Source organism: Microcaecilia unicolor, chromosome 7 (assembly GCF_901765095.1).
Source record: "Microcaecilia unicolor chromosome 7, aMicUni1.1, whole genome shotgun sequence".
Taxonomy (NCBI): domain Eukaryota; kingdom Metazoa; phylum Chordata; class Amphibia; order Gymnophiona; family Siphonopidae; genus Microcaecilia; species Microcaecilia unicolor.
This window is the reverse complement of record NC_044037.1, coordinates 102,731,490-102,757,420: the sequence shown is the minus strand read 5'-3', so window position 1 is coordinate 102,757,420 and position 25,931 is coordinate 102,731,490. Positions and strand designations below refer to the sequence as shown.

General features: G+C 43.7%; 1 protein-coding gene across 2 annotated transcripts in view; it reads right to left on the bottom strand.

Moving 5' to 3' along the window:
• LOC115473743 (sulfotransferase 1 family member D1-like) overlaps positions 1–25,931 on the bottom strand; it is a 125,139-nt gene that overhangs the window by 73,437 nt on the left and 25,771 nt on the right. For both annotated transcript variants that reach the window (XM_030208821.1, XM_030208820.1), the window contains exons 2-3: positions 23,593–23,741; positions 13,077–13,202 (exon numbers count right to left, since the gene is read on the bottom strand). In XM_030208821.1, coding sequence (XP_030064681.1) covers positions 13,077–13,202; positions 23,593–23,740 — 274 coding nt within the window. In that variant the 5' untranslated portion in view covers position 23,741. The remainder of the gene's footprint in view (positions 1–13,076; positions 13,203–23,592; positions 23,742–25,931) is intronic.

Genomic DNA, 25,931 nt, shown 5'->3' with positions numbered 1-25,931 from the left:
ATACCTCCCAAAATAATATGGGTAAATGAGCAGTTTTAAAAATCCTCACCCTCCCTCCTGGCAAAAATACCTCCTGTTATTTCTTTGAATTTGTTAGTTGTCCAGACCTATTGTTTTGTTTTGACTGCAACTGCTTTCTGGTGCTTTCCAAGAAGCTGCTGTTCTAGGTGACTGCCTAGTCAATGTTTGAGCTGGCCCTGGGGACAGCTGTACCAAGAGACACAAGAAGCTGTGATCAGAGCTGACCCACTGATCCTGGCTGATCAGAGCTGACCCACTGATCCTGGCACAGAATCCCATTGTGCAATTCTGCATGGAGAGGTTTCATTTATGCCAGCTATAATCAAGTATATAATTTCACATTCATTGTTGATTTAATCATGAATTGATAATGAGTGTGACTATTGGGAAGACTGGATGGACCATTCAGGTCTTTATTTATTTTATTACATTTGTACCCTACATTATCCCACCTCTTTGCAGGCTCAGTATGGCTTACAATACATCATGGGTACTGGAAATAGAAGTGAATATGCATTAGGTTTACAGAGGGTTTGTGTTACATGGTGGTGAATTACATGATGATGTTAAAGCAAAAGACATTATAAGACAGTACTAGAAGTTCAAAAGATTATACAGTTACACATGTTGATCTTTGTGATATATCTTGTCGAAGAGATAGGTTTTTAATAGTTTGCGGAAATTGGTCAGTTCATAGACCGTTTTCAAGTTATGTGGCAGCGCATTCCAGAGCTGTGTGCTCATATAGGAAAAGGTAGATGCATGCATTGATTTGTATTTCAAACCCGTACACTTGGGAGGATGAAGAATGAGGGGTGTGCGGGAAGATTTTTTTGCGTTCCTGCCATCAATTACTATGTTACTGGGATGGACCCAGGGATGATGCCACTTTGGCTGATCCAAGCTCTACTGCTGCCACTTTAAGACCCTACAGCCTAGTTCAGCTTGCTAATCAGCCAGCTTGAGGAATAGCATAGTGGTGAAGACACAGGGCTGATAACCAGGGAAGCAACAAAGAGGAGCAGACCAATGTGATGAAGTAAAACAGAATTTATTCAACATAGATGGATTAAAACAAGCAACTGCCCAACATGGCCATGTTTTGCCCTCTCGAGGCTACATAAGGGCTTAACATAAATTGTAAAAAAATAATAAATAAATAAAAAGCCATCAGAAAAGGTAATATCACAAAAACCAACTAAAACATAATAGACCACAAACTGGTAACACTAACTAGCAATCTATAAAAATTACAGCAACTCTAACACACCACATCAGCAATTAGATTTAAAAGACAGAAGGAACAAGCATTACAAACCCAGCAGGAGCCATTTTAATAAAGGTCAGTCTGCCCCTGCCTCAGAGGCTTAAAAGGACATGCTAGCTGTTATTGCCAGAAGCGATTGTGATGACATTACTCCCCTTGTTTGCTAGTGGTGTAAGGGACAGCGATAGGGGGATGGCACTTGATATGCCGCCTTTCTGTGGTTACAATCAAAGCAGTTTACATATTATATACAGGTACTTATTTTGTACCTGGGGCAATGGAGGGTTAAGTGACTTGCTCAGAGTCACAAGGAGCTCCAGTGGGAATCAAACCCAGTTCACTCGGATCAAAGCTAATGCTCTAACCACTAAGCTACTCCTCTACTCATTCTTATTTTTACCTTTCTCTGGGCTTGTTAGAGCTCAAGGAGAGCACAGGGGCTTCAGGAAGTGTGTTCTAAGGGTCATAGAGGCTTAGGGCTAAAGATAGGAAGTACACAATGTTTTAATATTGGAAAAGGGGATTTATATCTGCACAGATCCAAAAAAAGGGCTCAAAGAGCCACCAGTGGAGATATAGATGAGGAAAGTGTAAACCAAGACAGCTGCAGTCAAGTTTGGGAAGACGAGATTTCCAGCCCTAGGGAAGCTGGAAGATCTGCTTCTCTCCCAGTTGCTAACTCATTAAGTAGGATGTTGTTTTGATTTGTACCTGTTGCTGCTGGTTCTGACTCTGCCTTTATTTGAACAGCCAAATCTGACTGGACTGCTTTCTTTGGGAATGACTGTAGTAGTTGCTGGAACTGTTTCGTATGAAAACCACAGAGAAAGGGCCTTGATAGTAAGGAGGCATGACAGTTCTCACAGGCATTCCTGCCAGTGGAGTGGGGGGGGGGGGGTAAGTGCTACAATATGATGCTCAAATTTGCTTAGCAGGAATGTTGCTTGATAGGTTGCCTTTCTGCTGACCACAGGCCCAGAGACATGGGGCATGAGTTACATGGAGGGGCATAATCGAACGTGAACGCCCATCTCCATGGGGGTCTATCTCTGAGAACGGGTACGTGAAGGGGCAGGACAAACCGTATTTTCGAAAAAAATGGGCGTCCATCTTTTTTCCGATAATACAGTTTGTACCAGCCAAATGCATCGGATTTGTGCGGATTTGAGCTGGGCGGTATCGCTTTTCAGCGATAATGGAAACTGAAGGCGCCCAGCTCAAAAATGAACAAATCCAAGGCATTGGGTCGTGGGAGGGGCCAGGATTCGTAGTGCACTGGTCCCCCTCACATGCGAGGACACTAACTGAGCACCCTAGGGGGCACTTGTAACAATTAAAAAAAAAGTTAACTACCTCTGAAGTCCATAGGTCCCTTCCCTTGGGTGCTGAGCCCCCCAAATCCCCCCCAAAACCCACTCCACACAACTCTACACCATTATCACAGCCCTTATGGGTGATGGGGGGCACCTAGATGTGGGTACAGTGGGTTTTGGGGGGGTTGGAGGGCTCCCATTTACCACCACAAGTGTAACAGGTAAGGGGGGGATGGGCCTGGGTCCACCTGCCTGAAGTGCACTGCACCCACTAAAAACTGCTCCAGAGACCTGCATACTGCTGTCAGGGAGCTGGGTATGACATTTGAGGCTGGCATAGAGGCTGGCAAAAAAGTTTTTTTTGTTTTTTTTTTGGGTGGGAGGGGGTTGGTGACCACTGGGGGAGTAAGGGGAGGTGATCCCCGATTCTCTCTGGTCAATTGGTGCACTTTTTTGAGACTTGGTCCTAAAAACAAATGGACCAAGTTAAGCCGGCGAAATGCTTCTCAGAGCCGGCCTTCTTTTTTCCATTATCAGCTGATGCCGGCCATGTCTTACAACGCCCCCGTCCCACCTCCCATACTCTTCCGAAATGCCCCCTTTAACTTTGGCCGGCTCTGCGACGGAAAGCAGTTGGACCCGGTCAAAATCGGCTTTCGATTATACCGACTTGGCCGGCTTCAGGAGATGGCCGGCCATCTCCCGATTTGTGTCAGAAGATGGCCGGCGATCTCTTTTGAAAATAAGCTGGATAGCATCTCTACAGGAGTGGAAGAGATAGTGGATGGTATGCATAGACAGACTGGATAGGCCATATGGTTTTATCTGTCATCATTTTCTCTGTTTCTATGTTTAAAGCAAATCAGAGGGGAACAAAAAAAAAAAATATATATATATATTTTTTTTTTTAATTTATTTTTACTCAGTTCACAGTCAAGCTCTGGAATTCTTTGCCAGAGGATGTGGCCAGTGCAACTAGCATTTGGGTTTAATAGGAATTCTTGTTGCCAGTATGCTTGAATCTACTTACCCCTGACTGAGAGCAGCAAGGAATACACCTATTCTTTGGCATCCTGCTGGGTACTTGTGTTCTATAATTTTAGCATAAGCTATAAAGCGCTACTTCAGGTATGCTGCACTATTTCCCATCCCCCATCTCTCTTTTCCTATCAGCCACATGCAGGAATTTCTGGCTGGTCACATGCTCTGATGGTGCCTCATGTTACTAAGGCAACTGGCAACTCAGCTACCTGGTATATCCTGTTACAAAAGTAATTTACTGAGAAGAGGTATGGCAAGGACACCAATTGCAAGCCTCCAGCACATATGAAAGTCCCAATTACAAGTTTCCAGCACATATGCAGCACCTATGATTGGTCCAGGGTAAAGGAGAGGTGGATGCTCACCACAGCCTATAAAACCACGCTGCAGACAAAGAAACTCTGAAAAACTAGGCATGCTTGGACAGGGTCGTGCCTAGGGTCTCTGGCACCCCCCTGCAGACTATCAGTTGGCGCCCCCCTCCCCCCGCCCCCCCCCCCCCCCCCCCCCCCTGGTGGCACAAGATGCAAAGGAAATAGGAGCTGAAAGATGGCGTGCATCTTTGTGGGATTGCTCAACAAATAGATCACAAATATTTTTTTATGATTTTTAACCGTGAAAATGATCGCTCACCACTTGCCACACTGACAGGAATTGTCAGCAATATTCTTAGAAACAAATTGCTATACATTGCAAAATAAGATAGCAGATGTAAATTCTCAAAGTGAACATATTCCAAACGCTAAAATGAAAATAAAATGATTTTTTTCTACCTTTGTTGTCTGGTGACTTTCTTTTTCCGATCATGCTGGCCCAGTATGTGAATCTGCTGCTGCTATCTGTCCTCTTAACTCCATTTCCAGGGCTTCCTTTCCATTTATTTCTTTACTTTCCTCCTTTCTTCTTCATTTCTTGCTCTATATCCATTTCCAGCAATTTCTCCTCTCTCCCTGGGTCCTTTCCTCCCATCCATGTCCATCCTTGTCCCTCTCTGCCCTTCCCTCTTCCATTCATAGCCAGCAATTCTCTTCTCTCCCCTCCCCTCCATTTCCAGCAATTTCTCCTCTCCCTGGGCCCTGTCCTCCCATCCATGTCCATCCTTGTCCCTCTCTGCCCTTCCCTCCTCCACCCATAGCCAGCAATTCTTCTCTCTCCCCTCCCCTCCATTTCCAGCAATTTCTCCTCTCCCTGGGCCCTGCCCTCCCATCCATGTCCATCCTTGTCCCTCTCTGCCCTTCCCTCCTCCATCCATACAGCAATCCTCCTCTCTCCCCTCCCCTCCATTTCCAGCAATTTGTCCTCTCCCTGGGTCCTTCCCTCCCATCCATGTCCATCCTTGTCCCTCTCTGTCCTTCACTCCTCCATCCATAGCCAGCAATCCTCCTCTCGCCCCTCCCCTCCCCTCCATTTCCAGCAATTTGTCCTCTCCCTGGGCCCTACCCTCCCATCCATGCCTCTCTGCCCTTCCCTTACCTCAGCCCCGCGCCCTGGGGCCTTTAAATCTTTTACCTCCAGTCGCAGCAGCGTCAGTGAAAGCGCTGCTGACGTCTCCCTTTCCTTCACGCTTGTTGGTTCCCTCAGTGTCCTGCCTTCTTCTGACATCAGAAGAAGGCAGGACACTAAGGGAACCAACGAGCACGAAGGGAAGGGAGACGTCGGCAGCGCTTTCACTGACGCTGCTGCGATGTGACCGTCGAGCCTTGAAGGTAAAAGGTTTAAAGGCCTCGGCGGCGCGGAGCTCAGGTAAGCAGCGAGGGTAAGCATTGCGGCGGCGCCCTCCAGAGGTCGGCGCCCCCCTGTGGTGCTTACCCCGCTTACCGTATTGGCACAGCCCTGTGCTTGGAAAGAGAGTTTCAGATCTGTCCAATGGCCTATTTTTCCCGAAGGGGTTGCTCTCCTCCCTTCATAGAAACTAATTCTCTATATCTAAGAATCTTTCTTTCATTCATTCTTTCTTTCTTTCTTCCTTTCTTTCTCTTCTTTCTCTCTATTCTGTGACCTTTGTATGAGGAACAAACTCTTTCCTTCCTTCTTTTTTGCTTCTTTATATAATTAGTCTAATTACTTATAATTACCAGAGGTACTGATGTTAGATTTTGTAAGTTTGTTATAACTTGAAACTGATGTCTGTTGCTGTGCTGGTAGGTGAGCAATTAAAGACTTTTAATTCTCTGATTCCTGTACAATTTTTCTATAATATTTTGGAATATTTCATAAGTTGTTTAGAGAATAGCAAACCAAATGAGCAGCTTAGTACACTTGGGACCTACATTGTCTTCTGCTGGAGATGGAATACAGGGCTCAATGGACTTTTGGTCAAGACCTAGCATAACACATGATCCCCCTAATTCTATAAACTTGTGCACTCAATTTTTATGTGCACAAGTTATAGAATAGTGGCAGTTACGCCCAGAACAGTTTAATAAAGAACTGTTGATTGATGATGAGCAACAATTAGATATAATTGCTGTTGGCGCTAATTGGTATTCATTAGCAGTTAAGCACATAGAGCATTATTCTATAAAGGTTATGCTCCTAAATTACGAGCATAATCTATGCTCCTAAATTTATGCTCCTAATTTAGGGCCTGTTACGCTCATAGATTTAGCATACATTGAGGAGCATAAATTATGCTCATAAATTTAGGAGTGTAAATTTAGGAGCATAACCTTTACAGAATAAGGTCCTTAACTGCCATTATTTGATATTCTATAAAATGTATGTGCAAAATCCATAGCTCGCAACTATGAAGGGGGGGGGGGGGGGGCATGGACCTGGGAGCAGCATGGGCAAGTCAGGAGTGTACCCAGCATTTACATGTGCGGGTTATAGAATATTAGCAGTCATGCATCTAACTGCCTATGTGAGCATTTACATTAGCCATTGAACTAGCATACGTGTTGGTGCCTAAAGTTAGGTGCATAACTGTGGACTTCCACCAGTATTCGATAATGGCAATTGCACGTACAATTGTTGATATAGAATTTGCACTTATCAAGCATCATTCCAGTGCCTAGCAGTATTTGAAAAGGAATGAAAGATAAAGCTGCGAATATCACAAGGCCTGAATTGATCTATTGTACAACCACGCCTGGAGTATTATGTAGAGTTCTAATTGCTCCATCTCAAAAAATACAGCAAAGGTAAGAGGTACAAAGAAGGACAACTAAGATGATAAAAGGGATGGAACAGTTCACCCCTAAAGAAAGGATAAACAGCTTAGAGCTCTTCAGCTTAGAGAAGGTATCAGTAACGTGGCCAGGTTGAGGGCGCAGGGGGATCGGAGAGCGGACTGGCACCGGTACATATTTTAAACATGACAGATCACGTAAAAAATTGGTGCCATCGGATGTCCACTCCCCTGGCGACCCACCTAGCTATGGAAGGGATGACTAAGAGAGGATATGATAGGGGTTTAAAAAATCATGAGTGAGATGAACAGGTAGATTGAGAATAAGAATGACTGTTTATGCTTTCAAATAGTACTCAGACTATAGGACACCCACGAAACCATTATAGCAAGATTCAAGCATGGATTGCTTCAGTGGGAGCTTGGATTGGGCTAATTTTTGTATATTTTTTCAATTCTTCTATTTTATGTGGTGCTATTAAAATTGTTCAGATTGTCATATGTGTCAGATCAATGATTTAATGTGATAACAGTGCCTAACAGTAGGAGATTTTATTATTATTAACTTTTGAAATATACTACATAACAAACAGATTGTAAGAGTGTAGAGTTGTGGGGAGTGGGTTTTGGGGAAGATTTGGGGGGCTCAGCACCCATGGTAAGGGAGCTATGCACCTGGGAGCTATTTTAATTTTTTTTTTTTAATTTTTAGAAGTGCCCCCTAGGGTGCCCAGTTGGTGTCCTGGTATGTGAGGGGGACCAGTGCACTACAAATGCTGGCTTCTCCCATGACCAAATGCCTTGGATATGGCCGGGTATGAGATCGCCAGCATTAGTTTCCATTATGGGCGAAAACTGATGCCGGCCATCTCAAACCCGGCCATCTTTGACATTTGGCCGGCCCCAACCTTATTATCGAAACGAAAGATGGCCAGCCATCTTTTTCGATTAATACGGTTCAGGACTGCTTTTTGTGGCACCGGCCATCTAGATGGCCTGCACCGTTCCATTATGCCCCTCCACGTGTTTGTCCCTCACTTTCTCGAATTGAAATATAGTCTTGGTCTCCACCACCTCCACCGGGAGCTGTTCCACGTATTCACCACCCTTTCCGTGAAGTAGTTTTTCCTTAGGTTACTCCTGAGTCTGTTCCCTTTTACCTTCATCCTGTGCTCCCTCATTCCAGAGCTTCCGATTAATTGAAAGAGACTCACCTCCTGTGCATTTATGTCACATGGAGGGGTATTTTTGATATGACGTCTAAGTCAAATTTTAGATGTTTTGCGCCAAACGTCCCAAATCTAGATGACAAATCGAACCCGCGTTCAGCTAGATTTTCAAATTTTTTACATGATATTGATCTAAAACAACATGTGAATGGATCAACTCATATCGCGGGTCATACATTAGATTTGGTAATGACACACAAATTGGATGAAGTAAAATGTTCAAAAATCGTACTAACTCCGGTATCTTGGTCAGACCATTACCTTCTTCAATTCTACTTATTAATACCACAGTTATTACATAATGCTGAACCAGCTCAAATTAAAACCAGGAGTCTAAATAAAATCGATTTGATATCTTTACCTTCTTTAGCAAATAAGTTCCCACTAAATTTTGATACACACCCAATAGATGACCAAATCAAAATATGGAACCAAGTTCTTTCAGCAGCCCTTGACGATATTGCACCGGAAAAAACAATTAATATAACAATGAAACGTTCCCAACCTTGGTACCATCCAGGATTAAAATTATGTAAACAACAGGTACGTAGAGCTGAACGCCAATGGCGTAAGCATAAGACCGCAGAATTACAAGAAAAGTGCAAACAGTGTAAAAAATACTATATATCACAATTAAAGGATGCTAAAACTACGTACTTCTCAAAAGAGATAAAAGAAGCAGCCAGTTCGCAGAAAAAACTGTTTCAAATTATGAAACGTTTGACAACAATAACTAACGAAAAGAGAGAATCGCCTACTATTGACTCTGAAACTCTAGCAAAGTTCTTTAGCTCTAAAATCGAGAAACTAAGAGCCCTCTTCCCAAGGGTACCAAGGCTCGGTCATTCTGACAACTCCCCAAGTTCACAACTATTGGTACCTTGGAAGGATTTTGAAATTCCGTCTGCCGAATCATTATATACCTTGGTTGCAGGTTTATCTCCTACTTATAGTTAGTTGGATCCTATACCTTCTGCATGGTTGAAAAAACACTCGCTAGAAGTCCAGCAGTTTATGTACTCAATTGTCATGTTGAGCCTTTCTGATGGGATAGTTCCCACTATTTTGAAAGAAGCGCTAGTAAAACCTAGTCTAAAGAAAGCCTCATTGGATCCCTTATTACCTTCTAACTATAGACCAGTCTCTAATCTTCCTTTTCTATCCAAAGTTATAGAGACAGTAATATTTAGACAGTTGCAAACTTATGTAGATTCAAAAAATTTGTTACATCCCAGACAATCGGGTTTCAGGAAAGGTCACAGTACAGAGACTATTCTGACTTCACTGTTAAGTGAAATCCATGCAAAATTAGAACTCGGTTATATTGCCCTGGTAGTTTCATTAGATTTGTCTGCGGCCTTCGACCTAATCAATCACAACTTACTCATTGATAGATTGAGTGAGATTGGTATTTCAGGGACAACTATGAAATGGTTTATATCCTTCCTAACGAATCGTTCATTTAAAGTAGTTCAGCAGCAATCCTGTTCTAGATCCTACAACTTATCATGTGGAGTTCCTCAGGGCTCGGTCTTATCTCCACTACTGTTCAATCTATTCATCAGTCCCCTGGCGCTCCTCATTCAAACAATGGGTATAAGTTTTTACTCATATGCAGATGATTTTTTGCTTATCCATTATGTTAGACCATCGAACATAGATCTTACACCCATTCAAATATGCTTGGATAAAGTAGCAGACTGGTTGACAACACATCAGCTGGTACTGAACCCGGATAAGACTACTACATCTTGGATAGTAGGGCAAGGCACATATCCCTCTGTGGTACCTGTGCTATTTGGTCAGAATATTCCAACAGTTAAGTCTTTTAGATATCTCGGGGTCATTATTGATTCCGCATTGACCTTTGAGGAACAAGTATCCGATGTAGTGAAAAAATCTTTCTTTCATCTGAGACGGCTTCGGTCAGTCAGAAATTCAATAAGTAAGGACTCTCTCAAAACGCTGACATCGGCATATATTACTTCACGTTTAGACTATTGTAACATTGTATATGCTGGGATTACTCAAGCAAACTTAAAGCGATTACAAAGAATTCAAAATACAGCAGCACGTATGATCTGTAGGGCCCGGAGGGATGATCGAGCAACACCTTTATTGCATCATCTGCACTGGCTCCCGGTCGAAGCAAGAATAAAGTTTAAGGCTCTTGTCCTGACACACAAAGCCTTTCACACATTAAACCCTAGCTACTTGTCGAATTTAACAATCCCCTACACCGCTATGCGAACTCTCAGATCCCTAACAGATAACAGGTTAGTCATTCCCCCTCTTACTAAGGCTAGGTGGGAATCTACACGGAGATCGGCTTTTTTCTACCTGTCACCCTCCCTTTGGAATAGCCTTCCAAAGGAGATCAGATTAGAGAAATCTTATCTCCATTACCGAAAACTTCTGAAAACCTTTCTCTTTATAAGCTACGTAGAACAGAACTTAGCATAATAAGATAAGGTCAAAAAGACAAAGAAAAATGGGATAGCTTAACTGGATATTAGATTTTTAACTTGTATTGATTTATTATGTAGTTTATCTTGATTGCTGTGCTTTCCTGTCATGAATGGAATTCCTATGTCTGTTTATTTGTATATACCAATTTTTTTATATATATGTAAACCGTTCTGTTTTGCAGATGCAATAAGATACGGTATATAAATTAACATAAATAATAAATAATAATAATAGGAAATATAGCCATTTTTGAGAAAGCAAAACGTCATTTTTTTAAATACTCTATGTAACATCTTTTTGTGCTTTGTGCCTTTATCTTGGAAAATCAAGCCATTAGGATGTAGGAGGAGCCAGCATTCTTAGTAAACTGACCACACATACATCCCAGGAGAGCAGTGGGACACCCTAGGGGGCAATGCTGTGGACTTCATATAAATGCTCCCAGGTACACATCTCACTGTTTCTCCCTTATCTTGTCTCCTGAGCCCTCCAAAATCCACTGTCCCCAACTGTACACCATCACAATAGCCCTTATGGGTGAAGGTACCTAAATGTGGGTACAGTAGGTTTTTGGTGGGTTTTGGGGGGGCTGACACTTTACACCACAAGTGTAACAGAGGGAGATATGGACCTGAGCCCTCTTCTCAACAGCGCACTGCTCTGACCACTATATTACTCCAGGGACCAGCCTGCTGTTCTAATAGACCTGGCCATAACATCTGAAGCTGTCTTTGGGGAGTGGGAGGGGGGTCAGTGACCACTAGGGGAGTCATCTCCAATTCCCTCCAGTGGTCATCTGATCATTTAGAGCATCTTTTTATGCCTTATTCATTCTAAAAACAGGTCTAGACCAAAACATTGAAGTTTCAGCCTAGATATTTTCGTTTTCTTCCATTATGGCTGTAAAACATCCAAGCGTTAAGCACACCCCAAGCCCACCTCCGTAATGCCCCCGACACACCCCCTTGTGATTTGGACGCATTGCAGACAAAATGCATAGATGAACGTCTGCAAAATAGGTTTCGAAAATGGCAATTTGAATGTTTCAGAAGAAATCCATCCGTTGCTGCTTTATGACACTTTTTAAAATGTTTTTCTCTTTCAAAAATGAGCTCCATGATTATTTAAATGTCTCTACCATATCTCCCCTCTCCCACCTTTCTTCCAAAATACGCATATTGCGATCTTTAAGTCCATCCTCCATACTACTGACCATATTAGTAGCCCCCCAGTACCAACTCCATCTTGTTTATATCTTCTCCACAACTGTACACAGAACAATAAATGTGGTCTCACCAGCGAGTTGTACAGAGGCATTATCACCTCATTTTTGAATCTGCTATTGATTAGTTTCATGGGAGTCCCATAGTCTGAGTAATATTTGAAAGCATAAACAGCCATTCTCAATCTACCTATTCATCCCACTCATGGGAGTAGTTTAGGGGGGGAAACTACTAATATCAATAAAAATACAAAATGTGAAGATATGCCAATTGCTGTTATGGAACTTGCTTATGTAATGTGAAATGTTACAGCTGATTATGTTCACTTAATAAAAATGATTGAAACATAAACCTGTATCATATCCTCTCTCAGTTATCCCTTCTCCAAGCTAGGGGCTTAGCCAGACCTTGTGGTGGGAGGGGGCCAGAGCCTGAGGTGGGGAGGGCACATTTTAGTCTGCTGCTCTGCTGCCCCCCACCGCCTCACCGCTCCCCCCCACTTCGCTGCTCCCCCCGCTGTCCTGCCGCACCCCCAGCAGCAAATACCCCAGCCAATCCCCGCCAGCTGAAGCCTCCAGCATCGGTTTCCAGTGCTGCTGCGTTCCCTGCCCTGCTCTCTCTTCCTCACGTCCTGCACGCTCCTTTAAGTGAAACTGAGCATGCAATGCGGCGGCGCTGGAGACCGACACTGAACAAGGCTTCAACTAGCAGGGGTTGGGGACCCCCACCAGCAAAACCAGGGGCCCAGATGAATGGCCCCACATAGCTATGCTACTGCTCCAAGCTGAAGAGCTCTAATCTATTTATCCTTTCTTTTGTTCCATCCCTTTTATCATGTTATTTGTCCTTTTCTATATCTCTTAACTTTGCTGTATTTTTAAGATGGAGTAATTAGGTCTGGGGTGGTGTGGCAAGATGGCGGCATTAACTCTATCGGCTGAACAGTTCTATGCTTGCTGTTCTTACTTGTTTCCTCTGAAACGACTCGTACCAAAAGAAACGGAGCAATTAGAACACTACATAATACTCCAATAGATCAATGCAGAGGCATTATAATATTCACAGCTTTATCTTTCATTCCTTTCCAAATAATTGCTAATATTTGGCTACCCACACTGAGTTGAGGATTTCAATGTATTGTCCACAATAAATGTCAACCGTCATTTATGTGCCCAGTCCCCCATTCTCACAAGGTGCTTCTGCAACTCCACACAATGTGCTCATGATTTTGACTAATTGTGTCACCTGCAAATTTGATCACTCATTGCTCCCTTTTCCAGATCATTTATAAATCTGTTAAAAACCACAAGTCCCAATACAGATCCCTGGGGCAGAGACTGGAACTGCAGGCGTTGGGAACTGTCTCACTTATGCTAGCTTTACCTTTTAGGACTCCTGGAACTGCAAACTCCAGAAAGGGAACTCGGATGAAAATTGCATCACGCTTAGATTTTTCAATATCTCCATCATTAAGGATTTGGTCCACAATTTCACTAATCCAGGTGGTGCCTGCCAAGAAACGGACAAAGCTGATAATACAGCCTCTTCTAATATTGCCAACAGAGCTCTACTGAATATCATATTTTATTATTCGGCCAAATATGAATAATGAAAAATATTATTCAGCTGAACACGAATAATGAGCATTGAACTTTAACATGACAAATAGTAAAAGAAGCAACACGAAATCAGAGATCAAGTGTTTATTTTAGTAGGATTTAGGACAGTAGAGCCCAGATTATTCATATTCGAATTTAAATCATTATTTGGCTGAATACAAATAATGTATTTGGGACCGAATCAAATACGAATATTTGGTACTGCCCTAACTGTCATCATATCTAGAGCAAAGTAGGGAGATTTCTATATGTGGCATCACAAAACAGCACTATTCTTCAATCTTATCATTTGTAGAAATAGAGTATTTGTTCAGAGGAAAAAGCCTCTAGAAGCCTCCAGTAAATACTTTTATAATTTTTATGGTTTTGTAATTTACTTCGGAGAGCTGGGCTTCATCATCATTGGCTTTCAAAAACCTCTTTAAATCACCAATCTTATTGTCATGTAACCGTTTTTTCTTATAGTTACAAGAACTCAATCTTATTATCATGTAACCGTTTTTTCTTATAATTACATGAACTAGCACCAGTACTTTTCTATTTAGCTACTTAGCTTAAAGCAGTGTTTGTTATTAATTTGTCTACTGTAAATCTGGTCGAACCCCAACCTACGATGGCCGTCGTTTCGAAAGACCTGCTTCAGGGTACGGTGGTTCGTTGTATCTAGGAAACATAAATAAAAGGATTAGTCTAACATCTCTTCACTAGAGCAATCTTCAAAGTCTAATCTTATCGACATACCTCCGCTACGGTACGTGCTAGAACTGCAAAATAAGAGCAAAAGATGGCTACTCTATTTAAAGACTACGTCAGACGCCTTTAATTCATGTTGGCCAACCAGCTCGGAGTTTTTTAAGGGGCGTGTCTCGTTCAACACAGTCATTTAAAAAAAAAAATTTACACTTTTGCAAAACGAGCAGCGCTGGATATTCCGTTTAAGCTCTCTTACACCTAAAGGACTGAACGGTAAAATAGAATGGAGCCATTTTTTCTAAGGAATTTTTTCTAATAAAAATTTTTTCTAATGACAACAACAATGAAAAATTATCCCTTTCTATAATACCACCTTGAAAATTATACTGAAAACTATACAGGTACCGAGTCAAAAGAAACAACTTCCTGATGCACTTAGAGTGGCGATCCTTTAAGGTACAATATCTGTTTAAATGACTGTGTTGAACGAGACACGCCCCTTAAAAAACTCCGAGCTGGTTGGCCAACATGAATTAAAGGCGTCTGACGTAGTCTTTAAATAGAGTAGCCATCTTTTGCTCTTATTTTGCAGTTCTAGCACGTACCGTAGCGGAGGTATGTCGATAAGATTAGACTTTGAAGATTGCTCTAGTGAAGAGATGTTAGACTAATCCTTTTATTTATGTTTCCTAGATACAACGAACCACCGTATCCTGAAGCAGGTCTTTCGAAACGACGGCCATCGTAGGGTCGGGGTTCGACCAGATTTGCAGTAGACAAATTAATAACCAACACCGCTTTAAGCTAAGTAGCTAAATAGAAAAGTACTGGTGCTAGTTCATGTAATTATAAGAAAAAACGGTTACATGATAATAAGATTGAGTTCTTGTAACTATAAGAAAAAACGGTTACATGACAATAAGATTGGTGATTTAAAGAGGTTTTTGAAAGCCAATGATGATGAAGCCCAGCTCTCCGAAGTAAATTACAAAACCATAAAAATTATAAAAGTATTTACTGGAGGCTTCTAGAGGCTTTTTCCTCTGAACAAATACTCTATTTCTACAAATGATAAGATTGAAGAATAGTGCTGTTTTGTGATGCCACATATAGAAATCTCCCTACTTTGTTTAGATATTTGATACTTATTATCGATTTTGGGAGATTACCTCTTTTTTGAATTTAATCATATCTAGAGCAGCAGCATGCAAAGCATAAGATTAGTTACTGTTGTGTTAAGGGGTTTCTGAGGAAGATACTTTATTTTGAGATGTTAAAAAGGTACATTTTCGAAAATATACCAACCTGCTTATAATCGAACGAGAATAACGCCCAAGTTCCGACCTAAATCGGGAGATGGGCGTTCCTCTCACAAAAACAAATAAAGCGGCATAATCGAAAGCCGAACTTTGGACGCTTTCAACTGCACTCCGTCGCGGATGCGGACAAAGTTGACGGGGGAGTGTCGGAGGCGTGGTGAAGGCGGAACTGGGGCGTGGTTATCACCCGAACAGAGATGGGCGCCCTTCGCCGATAATGGATGCGTTTGTAGCTAGAATTTAGGGCACTTTTCCTGGACCCTGTTTTTTGACGAATAAGGCCCCAAAAAGTGCCCTAAATGACCAGATGACCCCCAGAGGGAGTCGGGGATGACCTCCCCTGACTCCCCCAGTGGTCACTAACCCCTCCCACCACAACAAATGATGTTTCACAACTTTTTACTTTCACCCTCAAATGTCATACCCTCCTCCCAAGCAGCAGTATGCAGGTCCCTGGAACAGTTGTTAGGGGGTGCAGTGGACGTCAGGCAGGTGGACCCAGGCCCATCCCCCCCTACCTGTTACAATTGTGCTGCTTAATGCTACTAGTCGTCCAACCCCCCCCAAACCCCCTGTACCCACATGTAGGTGCCCCCCTTCACCGCTTAGGGCTATAGTACTGGTGTAGACTTGTGGGCAGTGGGTTTTGAGGGGGATTTGGGGGGCTCAACACCCAAGGGAAGGGTGCTATGCACCTGGGAGCTCTTTTACCTTTTTTTTTGTTTTTGTAAAAGTGCCCCCTAGGGTGCCCGGTTGGTGTCCTGGCATGTGAGGGGGACCAGTGCACTATGAATCCTGGCCCCTCCCACGAACAAATGCCTTGCATTTATTCGTTTTTGAGCTGGGCGATTTCATTTTCCATTATCGGTGAAAAGCAAAAACGCCCAGCTCACACCTTGGCGAATAAAGCATGGGCGTCTATTTTTTTTAAAAAATACGGTTCACTCCGCCCCTTCACGGACCCGTTCTCGGAGATTAACGCCCATGGAGATAGGCGTTTCTGGTCGATTATGCCCCTCCAAGTCATAATTGGGACGCCCTGCTCATAATGCCCCAAAAAAAGTCCATCTCTCAGCCATTTCTCCACAGGAAAGATGAAACAAGTAAAAAAGGAGGAGCAGAACTCACATAGACGTGGACAACAAACAAAACAGTGAGGTGAATACGAGGCGGATATCAAGATTTGACAGTTTGGACTTTTACAACCATCTCATTGTTAAGCATTTTTGTCATAACACCAGACCCCTGAGGCAGGCCTTTGGTGCCAAAACACGGCCGTGTCGGGTCGTTTTTTAGCTGTTTTCCAATAAAGACTACTTGATATTGTCCTGACATCCACGTCACTGCTTTGTTTGTTGAACAGGAAAGACGTCCAGACTTCCTGTTTGAAAATATATAAGGATCAGAACTGTCCCAAGCCAGAAACGTGCCCTGTGCGGCTCACCCATTAGAGCTCCTATCCCGCCCACTTCGTCGCAGCCAAGCAGGGAAGGCAATGGACAAGACACAATTTTGGAGCCCCTGCCTCCCTTGCATCCTGTGTGGCCGCACTGCCCGCACATAGCTCGCTACGGCCCTGAGAAGGATGTCCATACACTGGAGATGTCCATTCAGAACAACCATTTTACAAACAGAAACATTTAAATTATAAACGGGGAAAACGAGGCACAGGGACGTCTGTCTGGCAGCATTCTTATGAAAATGGCCACAGACATGTCCTTGTAGAACAGAGCAGTGGTGTAGCTACGGGTGGGCCTGGATGGGCACAGGCCCACCCATTCTTGATTTAGGCCCACCCAGCAGTGGCACCACACTACTCTCCCCCCCTTCTCCTCTGCAGCGTCCCAGCATCTGCGCTCCTGTCTCTGAACCCAGCCCTCCCCAGTGTACCGTACAGGGGTCCTCGGCACCTGCAATGATTCTTTCTCACTGCTTGCGCTGGCCCTGCAGGCTTCTATCTGCTGCGTTTCACCAGACAGGAAACAGGTGGGGCCAGAGCAAGCAGTGAGAATGAATTGCTGCAGGCGCTGAGGATGCCTCTATGGTATACCAGGGAAGGACAGGGTAGAGAAAGGAGCGCAGATGCTGGGATGCCATGGAGGAAAGGGGAGAGATGTGGGGTACATGAAAAAATCTGTAATTTAAAAAATATCTCTGGGAACATATTGGTTTGGGTGGGGTGGGGGGGGGGGGGGGCGGGCGTGTGTGTGTGCATGAAGGGCCCATCCAATTTACCTCTGGGCCCATCCAAAATACTGAGTCTGGCTATGCCTGTGGAACAGAGGAGTAGCCTTAGAGGCATATTTTCAAAGCACTTTGGGAGGCTAAGTTCCATATGTTTCTATGGAACTTTGGGAGGCTAAGTGCTTTGAAAATAAGCCTCTTAGTATACTGTAAACCAAGGTACACAGGTTTAAATCCTATTATAAGTGTTTTTTTTGTAAATGTGATCCCTCCACAAACAGAAAAATACCTACTGTACCTGAATGTACACCACTTCTTTAGCCTTCAGTCTTACAGGTGTCTTATGTCTTTAGGTACAATACGTAGTTTTCTGTTCCTGGAGGAAGTCCCAGGAATTAAAATGAATAGAATTACAGCGAGATTTGAACCTGTGTCATTGGGATTACAGTCCATTGCACTAACCAGTAAGCTATTTCTCAGAACTACTTACTGCTTTGTTCAGAATATCTATAACACCTGAGGCAGAGGGGGACAGAAACCACTGGGGGATTAAGGAGGGGTAATGCTTTAATCCCTCCAGTGGTCAGCTGCTTATCAGAGCACCTTTTTGTAACTGGATGAGACTGAAACAGTTCTAAATAAAAATGTTCTTTTTAGACATGGACATTTCTTCCTATTCAAAAATCCCTGTTGGACATCCTACTTTTGGGCCCTCCCTAGTCCTGCCCAAAACACGCCCCTTTGCTATTTGGAAGAACTGCAGTGTGAAACAGCCAAATTCTGACTTTCGAAATCAGGATGTGGATGTTTTCAGCAGACAGATGTTTTTTTAGGCATTTTGAGGTGACCATCTGCTTTCAAAATGAGCACTGTGGTCTTTTTGAAGATATAGATATCTAAATAGATAGATACGTGGAATGCCCTCCCGCGGGAGGTGGTGATGAAAACGGTGATGGAATTCAAACATGCGTGGGATAAACACAAAGGAATCCTGTTTAGAAGGAATGGATCTATGGAATCTTAGCGGACATTGGGTGCAGGGCGGACTTCTACGGTCTGTGCCCTGAGAAAGGCAGGGACAAATCAAACTCGGATATACGTATAAAGTATTACATACCATGTAAAATGAGTTTATCTTCTTGGGCAGACTGGATGGACCGTTCAGGTCTTTATCTGCCGTCATTTACTATATGTTGCATACATTTGTAGCTACTTTCCTTTACAGAAAACTAGCATAACTGGTGAAATATACATCTACAATTCAGGTACAAGCACTTATATTGTTGCAGGAATTACCACTATTGTTAGCAGAATCTGTGGTACTTCAGGAGTCAAACACCACACACCAGAATGAGAGAGAAATCTTCTTTATTTGCCAGCAAACAAAGTAGGACATCAGCACTAGGTCTCTTCTTCTCTTTCTCAGCTCTCTGGATCCTGCGTCTCCTGTCTGTCCTTCTCTTCTTCTCTCTAACGTAAGCTGCTTCTGCTCTCAGTTATATAGGGTCCTACACCTCTCTAGCCCCCCTTTCTCACCAGATGGTAAAGAATAGATTGATTACCCTGTCTTGAACTAATTATCTCTATACATTTACTCCAAAATATCAGTTACATAGGTTTGAGATATTTCCTAAACTGAGCTATGACCTGGGGCCTCTCACACTAGACAATGTGGCACCTATCTCTTGCATTTTATTATTATTATTAAATTCTTAGGTTCCCAGCTAACTTCATACTAACTGCTAACTGGACTCTGGCATTCATTAAGGGGTCAAGGGCCAAGGGGCCAGTCTTGCTTAATGGCACACATACATGATTTGTTATTACTTTCAGAATACCAGTCCTATACTTAGCTATAATTAATCAAGACTTTCCCTGACCTCTTTCACCTATTAGCTTCCTACACAGAACTCGCTAGGACTGTAGATAATTCAAACCAGATGATGACCTCTTAAACTGCAGACAATCTTACTTGAAAAGTCAGCCACTGATGTAACACTGAATTGAAAAGATATTCTACATAGAAATAGAACTTATTAATTACACAGAATAAAACATATTCTAAAATAAGCAGAAATCAGAATTCCTTATAAGACAAATTCTAACTCATCTAGAATATCTATATCTAAACTATCTCCTTCTAACCAGCATTAGCCTAATCCTTTAAACTGCCTGCGAAACTGTCCAGTATGCCTTGCTTATAATGGTATCCAGATGTGGTAAATAATACCCATGAATACATCACTCAAAAGAGGACAAAGAAAGTTTCATTTCTCTCTGACCTTTCTAACCTCTAGTCTAGCAAAAGCTAGACTTCTGAGCAATTAAACCCAGATGGCATTCCATCACTTGCAGGACTGAAAAGTTAAACACCAAATTAATATGATTTCTTTGCCCAGGCTGCCTCAATATCAGCCATAGAGCTGGTATAAAGTGTTCACGCCTAAATGCGGTAAATACACATGTAACTTATAGTATTCTATAAGTGTGAGTCCTGCTCATGTTCTGCCTATTTGTACACATACCTGTAGAGTATATCTACTTTAATAAAAAGCACCTCCAACGTTCTGAAGCTGATTCCATGGCAGTGAAGGGTTTGTAGGGTTCGTGCTGCCTGCAACGCTGTATCCATCTTCTGTCCTGACGTTAGTAACATAGTAACATAGTAGATGACGGCAGAAAAAGACCTGCACGGTCCATCCAGTCTGCCCAACAAGATAAACTCATATGTGCTAGTTTTTTGTGTATACCTTACCTTGATTTGTACCTGTCTTTTTCAGGGCACAGACCGTATAAGTCCACCCAGCACTATCCCCGCCTCCCAACCACCAGCCCCGCCTCCCACCACCGGCTCTGGCACAGACCGTATAAGTCTACCCAGCACTATCCCCGCCTCCCAACCACCAGCCCAGGCACAGACCGTATAAGTCTGCCCAGCACTAGCCCCGCCTCCCAACCGTCTCTGCCACCCATTCAAGGCTAAGCTCCTGAGGATCCCTTCCTTCTGAACAGGATTCCTTTATGTTTATCCCATGCATGTATGAATTCTGTTACCATTTTCTGCTTTCTGGTTCGTCACAAGCAGCTCTGACCAACCACACGATAGCAGCACAAGGCACACCAATGGACTCAAAGAATAGCACAACCCACCTGCCCGGACACAGATTCACACAGAGAACTTCACTGAAGCAGAAAGACAACCGGCCTCAACACTGCCAGTACCGATGGGTAACCCCTCTCAGAGACACATGCGGCACCCCCCAGGAGCGGTAAAAGGCGTGCAGGCTCGGCCCCTCTCTCTCTCTGAGCTCTGGTCCCGCCCTTGCGGAAACAGGAAATGCGGGTGGGATCACAGCTCACAGAGAGAGAGGTCCGAGCCTGCATGCCTTTTACCGCTGCTGCTGGCCGCCGTAACCCAGACTAGGTAAGTCAAGATGAGTTTTAAAATTCGTAGGGAGGGAGCCTGGAACTGGAAGGGAGGGAGGAAGGGAGGGATGACAACCTTGGAACAGGGAGGGAGGGGTTACCCTGGAACTGGGTGGGAGGGACCCTGAAACTCAGAGGGAAGGAGGGGGATCCTGAAACTTGGAGGGAGGGGATGACCCTGAAACTCGGAGGGAGGGGACGACGCTGGAACTCGGAGGGAGGGAGGGGGGGCAGCCGTAACCCCGATGAGGTAAGTCAAGATGAGTTTTAAAATTCGTAGGAAAAGAGCATGGAACTGGAAGGGAGGGACGACGACTGTGGAAGTGGGAGGGAGGGGGGACCCTGTAACTGGGAGGAAGGGAAGGGAGGGAGAGACCCCTGGCACACACTCTCATTCTCACATACACACACTCTCTCTCTCACAGACACACTCGCACCCAGTCTCACTCTCTCTCTGTCACACACACACACTCGCACATTCACTCTCTCTCTCACACAGTCACTCTCACACACACTCTCTCAAACATACACACTCCGAGGAAAACCTTGCTAGCGCCCGTTTCATGTGTTTCAGAAACGGGCCTTTTTTACTAGTATATACATATTTACAGAACAGTGCTTAGGCACAATTAAGGCATTTACAGAGCATGTGAAGAAGTCCCGGCATACTACTCAGAGCTAGAAACAAGCAATGGGGAGAGGCAGCACTCCATTTATTTGGCTGGTGGAACTCAGTATCTCTACCAGCAAAGGTATGCCTAGCGCGCCCATGTGGTAGAGGGAGGGAGAGAGAGAGAGAGAGAGGAATTTGTTGCCTCCAATCGACCCCTGAGTCCTTTTTGATCATCGGGGCACTAGGGAAGGAACAGAACAGTGAGGCCCAGAACAGGTAGGTAGGGACTTCCAGGAGGTTCCCAGGAAGGGCATGCCTCCACTATATGTGTGTCCAGACTGAGAACAGAAGATTGCCAAGGTAGGAAGTCTTTTTCTGAGAGCTTTGAACCTGTATAGCTAGGTTTTATTCCAGGGTTAGAGAAAAGCTGTCCTTAACCTGGTGCATCCTGTGTTTGGGATTAGGCAAGAAGCTAACCCTGGGAGGACCTTTCACTGATCTTATAGGCCTGATTCTATAAAAGTTGTCAAAAATTGCACGCACAAATTTGGGCATGTATCCAATTTGTGTGTGTAATTTAATTGAATGAGCTAGTTAGCACTAATTGGCTTTTTAACAAGCAATTATTAGCACTAATTAAAATCAATTGACACGTACAACAGAAATTTAGATGCGTGATCTGTGCCTAAATTTTACATGCATCCCGGAATGGGGGGGGGGGGGGGGGGCGCAGAAATGGGATGGTCATGGGTGTTTTGGGGCAGAGGGTGGGTGTGGATTTGAATTACGTGCACAATTATAGAAAAAGAGGGTTCCATGCATAAATTTAGGCTTTGCACCACATTTTAATTGGTGCATATGGGCATCCCTAAATTTATATGTGACCCCTGCACTTAAGTACTATTGTATATACTGCACCAAACTTTAGACGTGGCTTATAGAATAGCACTTAAATGGGAGGGTTTTGGCACTGATTTTTTAGGCGCGATTTATTGAAATATGTGCCAGACAGCCTGCTTATGCAATAAACAGGTTCAGTATATTTTGATTTAAGAAATAAAAATTTGCATGTAAAGTCCATATCTATGGTAATCTGGCTGTTCTGTGAAAGCTCAATGCTCAACCCCAACTCATGCTATGATGGGGAGATTTTTATAACTACCCAGTCTGTGAAGAGGTGTGAATGATATTCGAGTTAGAAGTGGATAATACTGTTCAGAGGAGACCCAGAGCTGTCACTCTAATGAAATTGATTCTTTTTGTAACTACTACTACAGTTTAATTTTATGGACAACTTGCCTTACTGTGTTTTTCTTCTTTTGTTTATACTTGTACATTACAGGAGAGCTCATTAAAATGGGACTTTATTAATAATTCAGAATGATCTCCAGTCTTTTTCTGTCTTTTCACTTTACTGTGCCTAACCATTAACGGCAGCTTGGATTAACAGTTCAATGTCAGGGGACCCTTATGTCTGTGTGCCATAAGAGGGAAGCTGGGGAGAACCAGAAGTAATTTTGGCCATAGATACTAACATAACTGTTATGTACCAGCCTCAAAGGTATCCCTCAGCCCAACCAATCTGAGAGGTGTGCTACACTGAGCTGAAAAATCTCTGGGTTAGAGGATCCCAGAAGAAGGTACGTAGATGGGACTTGATTGAGAATTTCTTAGGGTAAAATGGTTTTTAAGGATAGGTGTGAGATGAAAAGGTCTCTCTCTCTCTCTGAATTAGCAAGAAATGAGCGAGTCTTGCTAGGTTGGAGAATCACTGAGAAAAGCAGGTGGAACGTGAATGGGTCTCTATAGATTAGAGGGTTTCTGGGGAGGGTAGTTGGGAGGCAAGTTGAGTCTCTCTAGGTTAGAAGTTCTTTGAGGGGGGGGGGAGGCCTCTGGCAAGAGTGATTAGTTCTCTCTCTGGATTATGGTTTCAAAGGGGGAATGCAAGGTTCAACTGCTTTGGGGTAGATGAGAGGTGAGTGGGTCTCTGAGAAAGTGATTGAAAGGTAAGAGTATTACCCTCAGGGATAAATGGTTTCTTTTACCTGCTTTAGGGTAAGTGGAAATCAGTAAGTCATCGGGCCTGGCCTGGAACTTCTCCACCTGTTCCCAATTCTCAGCGAAATACTTGATTAGGGGCAATCCACGGACGCATTTCAGTTCTGGTCTTGGAGTCAGTCCTTTTCCCTCCATCCTGGAAGACAGAAGATCAGGAATGGAATAAGATATAGCCAAGTTCTCAAAACATATGAACAAACATTATGAGACTTAGCCAGCAAATATCCAAGTGCAGCCAAGCATAGAGATTAGAGGAGGAATGAGCAAACATTCAGTGAGGGAAGAGGGGGGGGGGGGGGGTCAGCACACTCTTTAGACTATAGTCTAGGGAAAAATTATATAATCAGAACAGACTCAGGAAGCATTAGGATAACAGTTGTTTACACGATGCCACAAGTAATGTGTAAAGTAATATAAATTACAAGAGAAGAAAAATACACATAAAACACTGTTGCTAACCAAGGAGATAGTCACGGGATAGAACATCTCTCTCAGAGCTCAGCACAGCAATTTTCTCAGCTCCATAGTTAGTTCTATAACCCAAGAGGTTATGAAATTCTCAGGGAGCTGGGAGGGATTGTGAGCCTGATCAATCCTGCTGTCTATGGAAAAGCAAAAAAAAAATGCTTTTTTCAAGAATAAGCAAGAGTGAGACAGGCACATATCTAGGGTTACCATATGACTCCAGAAAAAGAAGGACAGATTGAGCCAGTCTGGGTTTTACATCCATTGCTTTCAATGGAAGCAAAACCTGGACTGGATCAATGTGTCCTCCTTTTTCTGGGGCCATATGGTAACCCTACACACAGCGACCCCAAGGGTTCTGCCTTACTTGGATCATAGAGACCTCTATAACAGTATTGTGTTGTAACCCTTTCATACCCTTGCAATTTCTAGAACAAGGGGAAGGCTCTCCTGACCAGTAATGTAGTGGTAGAAGACATCTCTCGGATTGGTATTTAACTCCAGCCCCACTGTAATCTTGTCTTCGATTCCCCCAGCCATTGTACCATACAAAACAGGGAAGGAGTTTTTGGCTGCTCAAAGCTGTTGCACTCTTAAGATGCACGTCTGGGGTTTCTAAACTAGCACCCCTGGAGGAGAGGGAGTCTGTTGCTGGATAAGCCACTGCATTACTGCTAACAGAGAGGAGTAAGGGAGTAAGAAAGAAAGCAAGCACCTCTGGAATGCTAAAAGGCAGCAGGGAGCCATTAATCCTGGAAAAGGAAGAGGATACAGTAGATGCCCCCTGGATTTGGGCAGAGAGAATCAGGCAGCAACAAGGGACTGCACCTGTGGCCACATCTGAGTTCAGACCAGCTGTATTAGCTGGGGAAATGGGTGAGAGATGAGGAGTTCTCCACCCACCTGAGAGAGTACAAGTGCATCCTAAAGGCATCTTTTACTAAGGCGCGCTCACATTTTTAGTGCACGCTAAAATTGTGGGCACGCTAAATGTTAGAGACGCCCATAGGAATGCATTGGCGTCTCTAACATTTAGTGCACCTACAATTTTAGCGCACACCAAAAACGCGAGCGCGCCTTAGTAAAAGACCTCCTACATGACTGTAAGGGGTTGATATTCAAAGTGATTGGCTCCTGGCTGTTCAGATTGCCTGGGTAGGGCTCACCACTGATATTCAGCAGTACTTAACCCTCTAGTTGACTAAACTGAAACTGGCTATGTTGCGGACGGTCCAGGAGCAGAGTTGGCACTTAATCACATAAGTGCATAAAGTAACCGGACAAATTGGAGCGCATAAAACACAGTTCTGTCTATATCCAGTTTCAGTTGTTTATGTTTATTAAAAAGTTTAATATACTATCTTTACTGCAAAACGAGACAAGGCAGTTTACAAAAGTTGAAAATATTAATGGAAAAATGGAAAAGAAAACGAACTCCATAGAATGAATATTGGCCTTAACTCCTTGTGTCCATCTGCACATATCCAGATATTCATTGCTGGTGCCCGGCAGTCCCAAGGCAAGATGCCACCTGAGGCGGAGCTAAGATGCCACCACCCCAGGCTGAGTTGCTACCCCCCCTTCCTACCTCCAGTCCGTTCACAGCATTTACCTGTTTTGTCATATTCCAAGCCCGGCAGCAGCAGCGATTCCCATACGCTGCCCTGCCGCCGGCACCTGCCTCTTCCCTTTACTGAGGATGCCTGAGCCTCTGACTAAACAGGAACTTACATCAGAGAGGTGGCCGCAGTAAAGGGAAGAGGCAGGTGCCAGCGGCAGGGCAGTGTATGGGAATTCTGCTGCTGCTGGGTTTGGAACGTGACAAAACAGGTAAACGCTGCAAATGGGGTGGAGAAAGGAA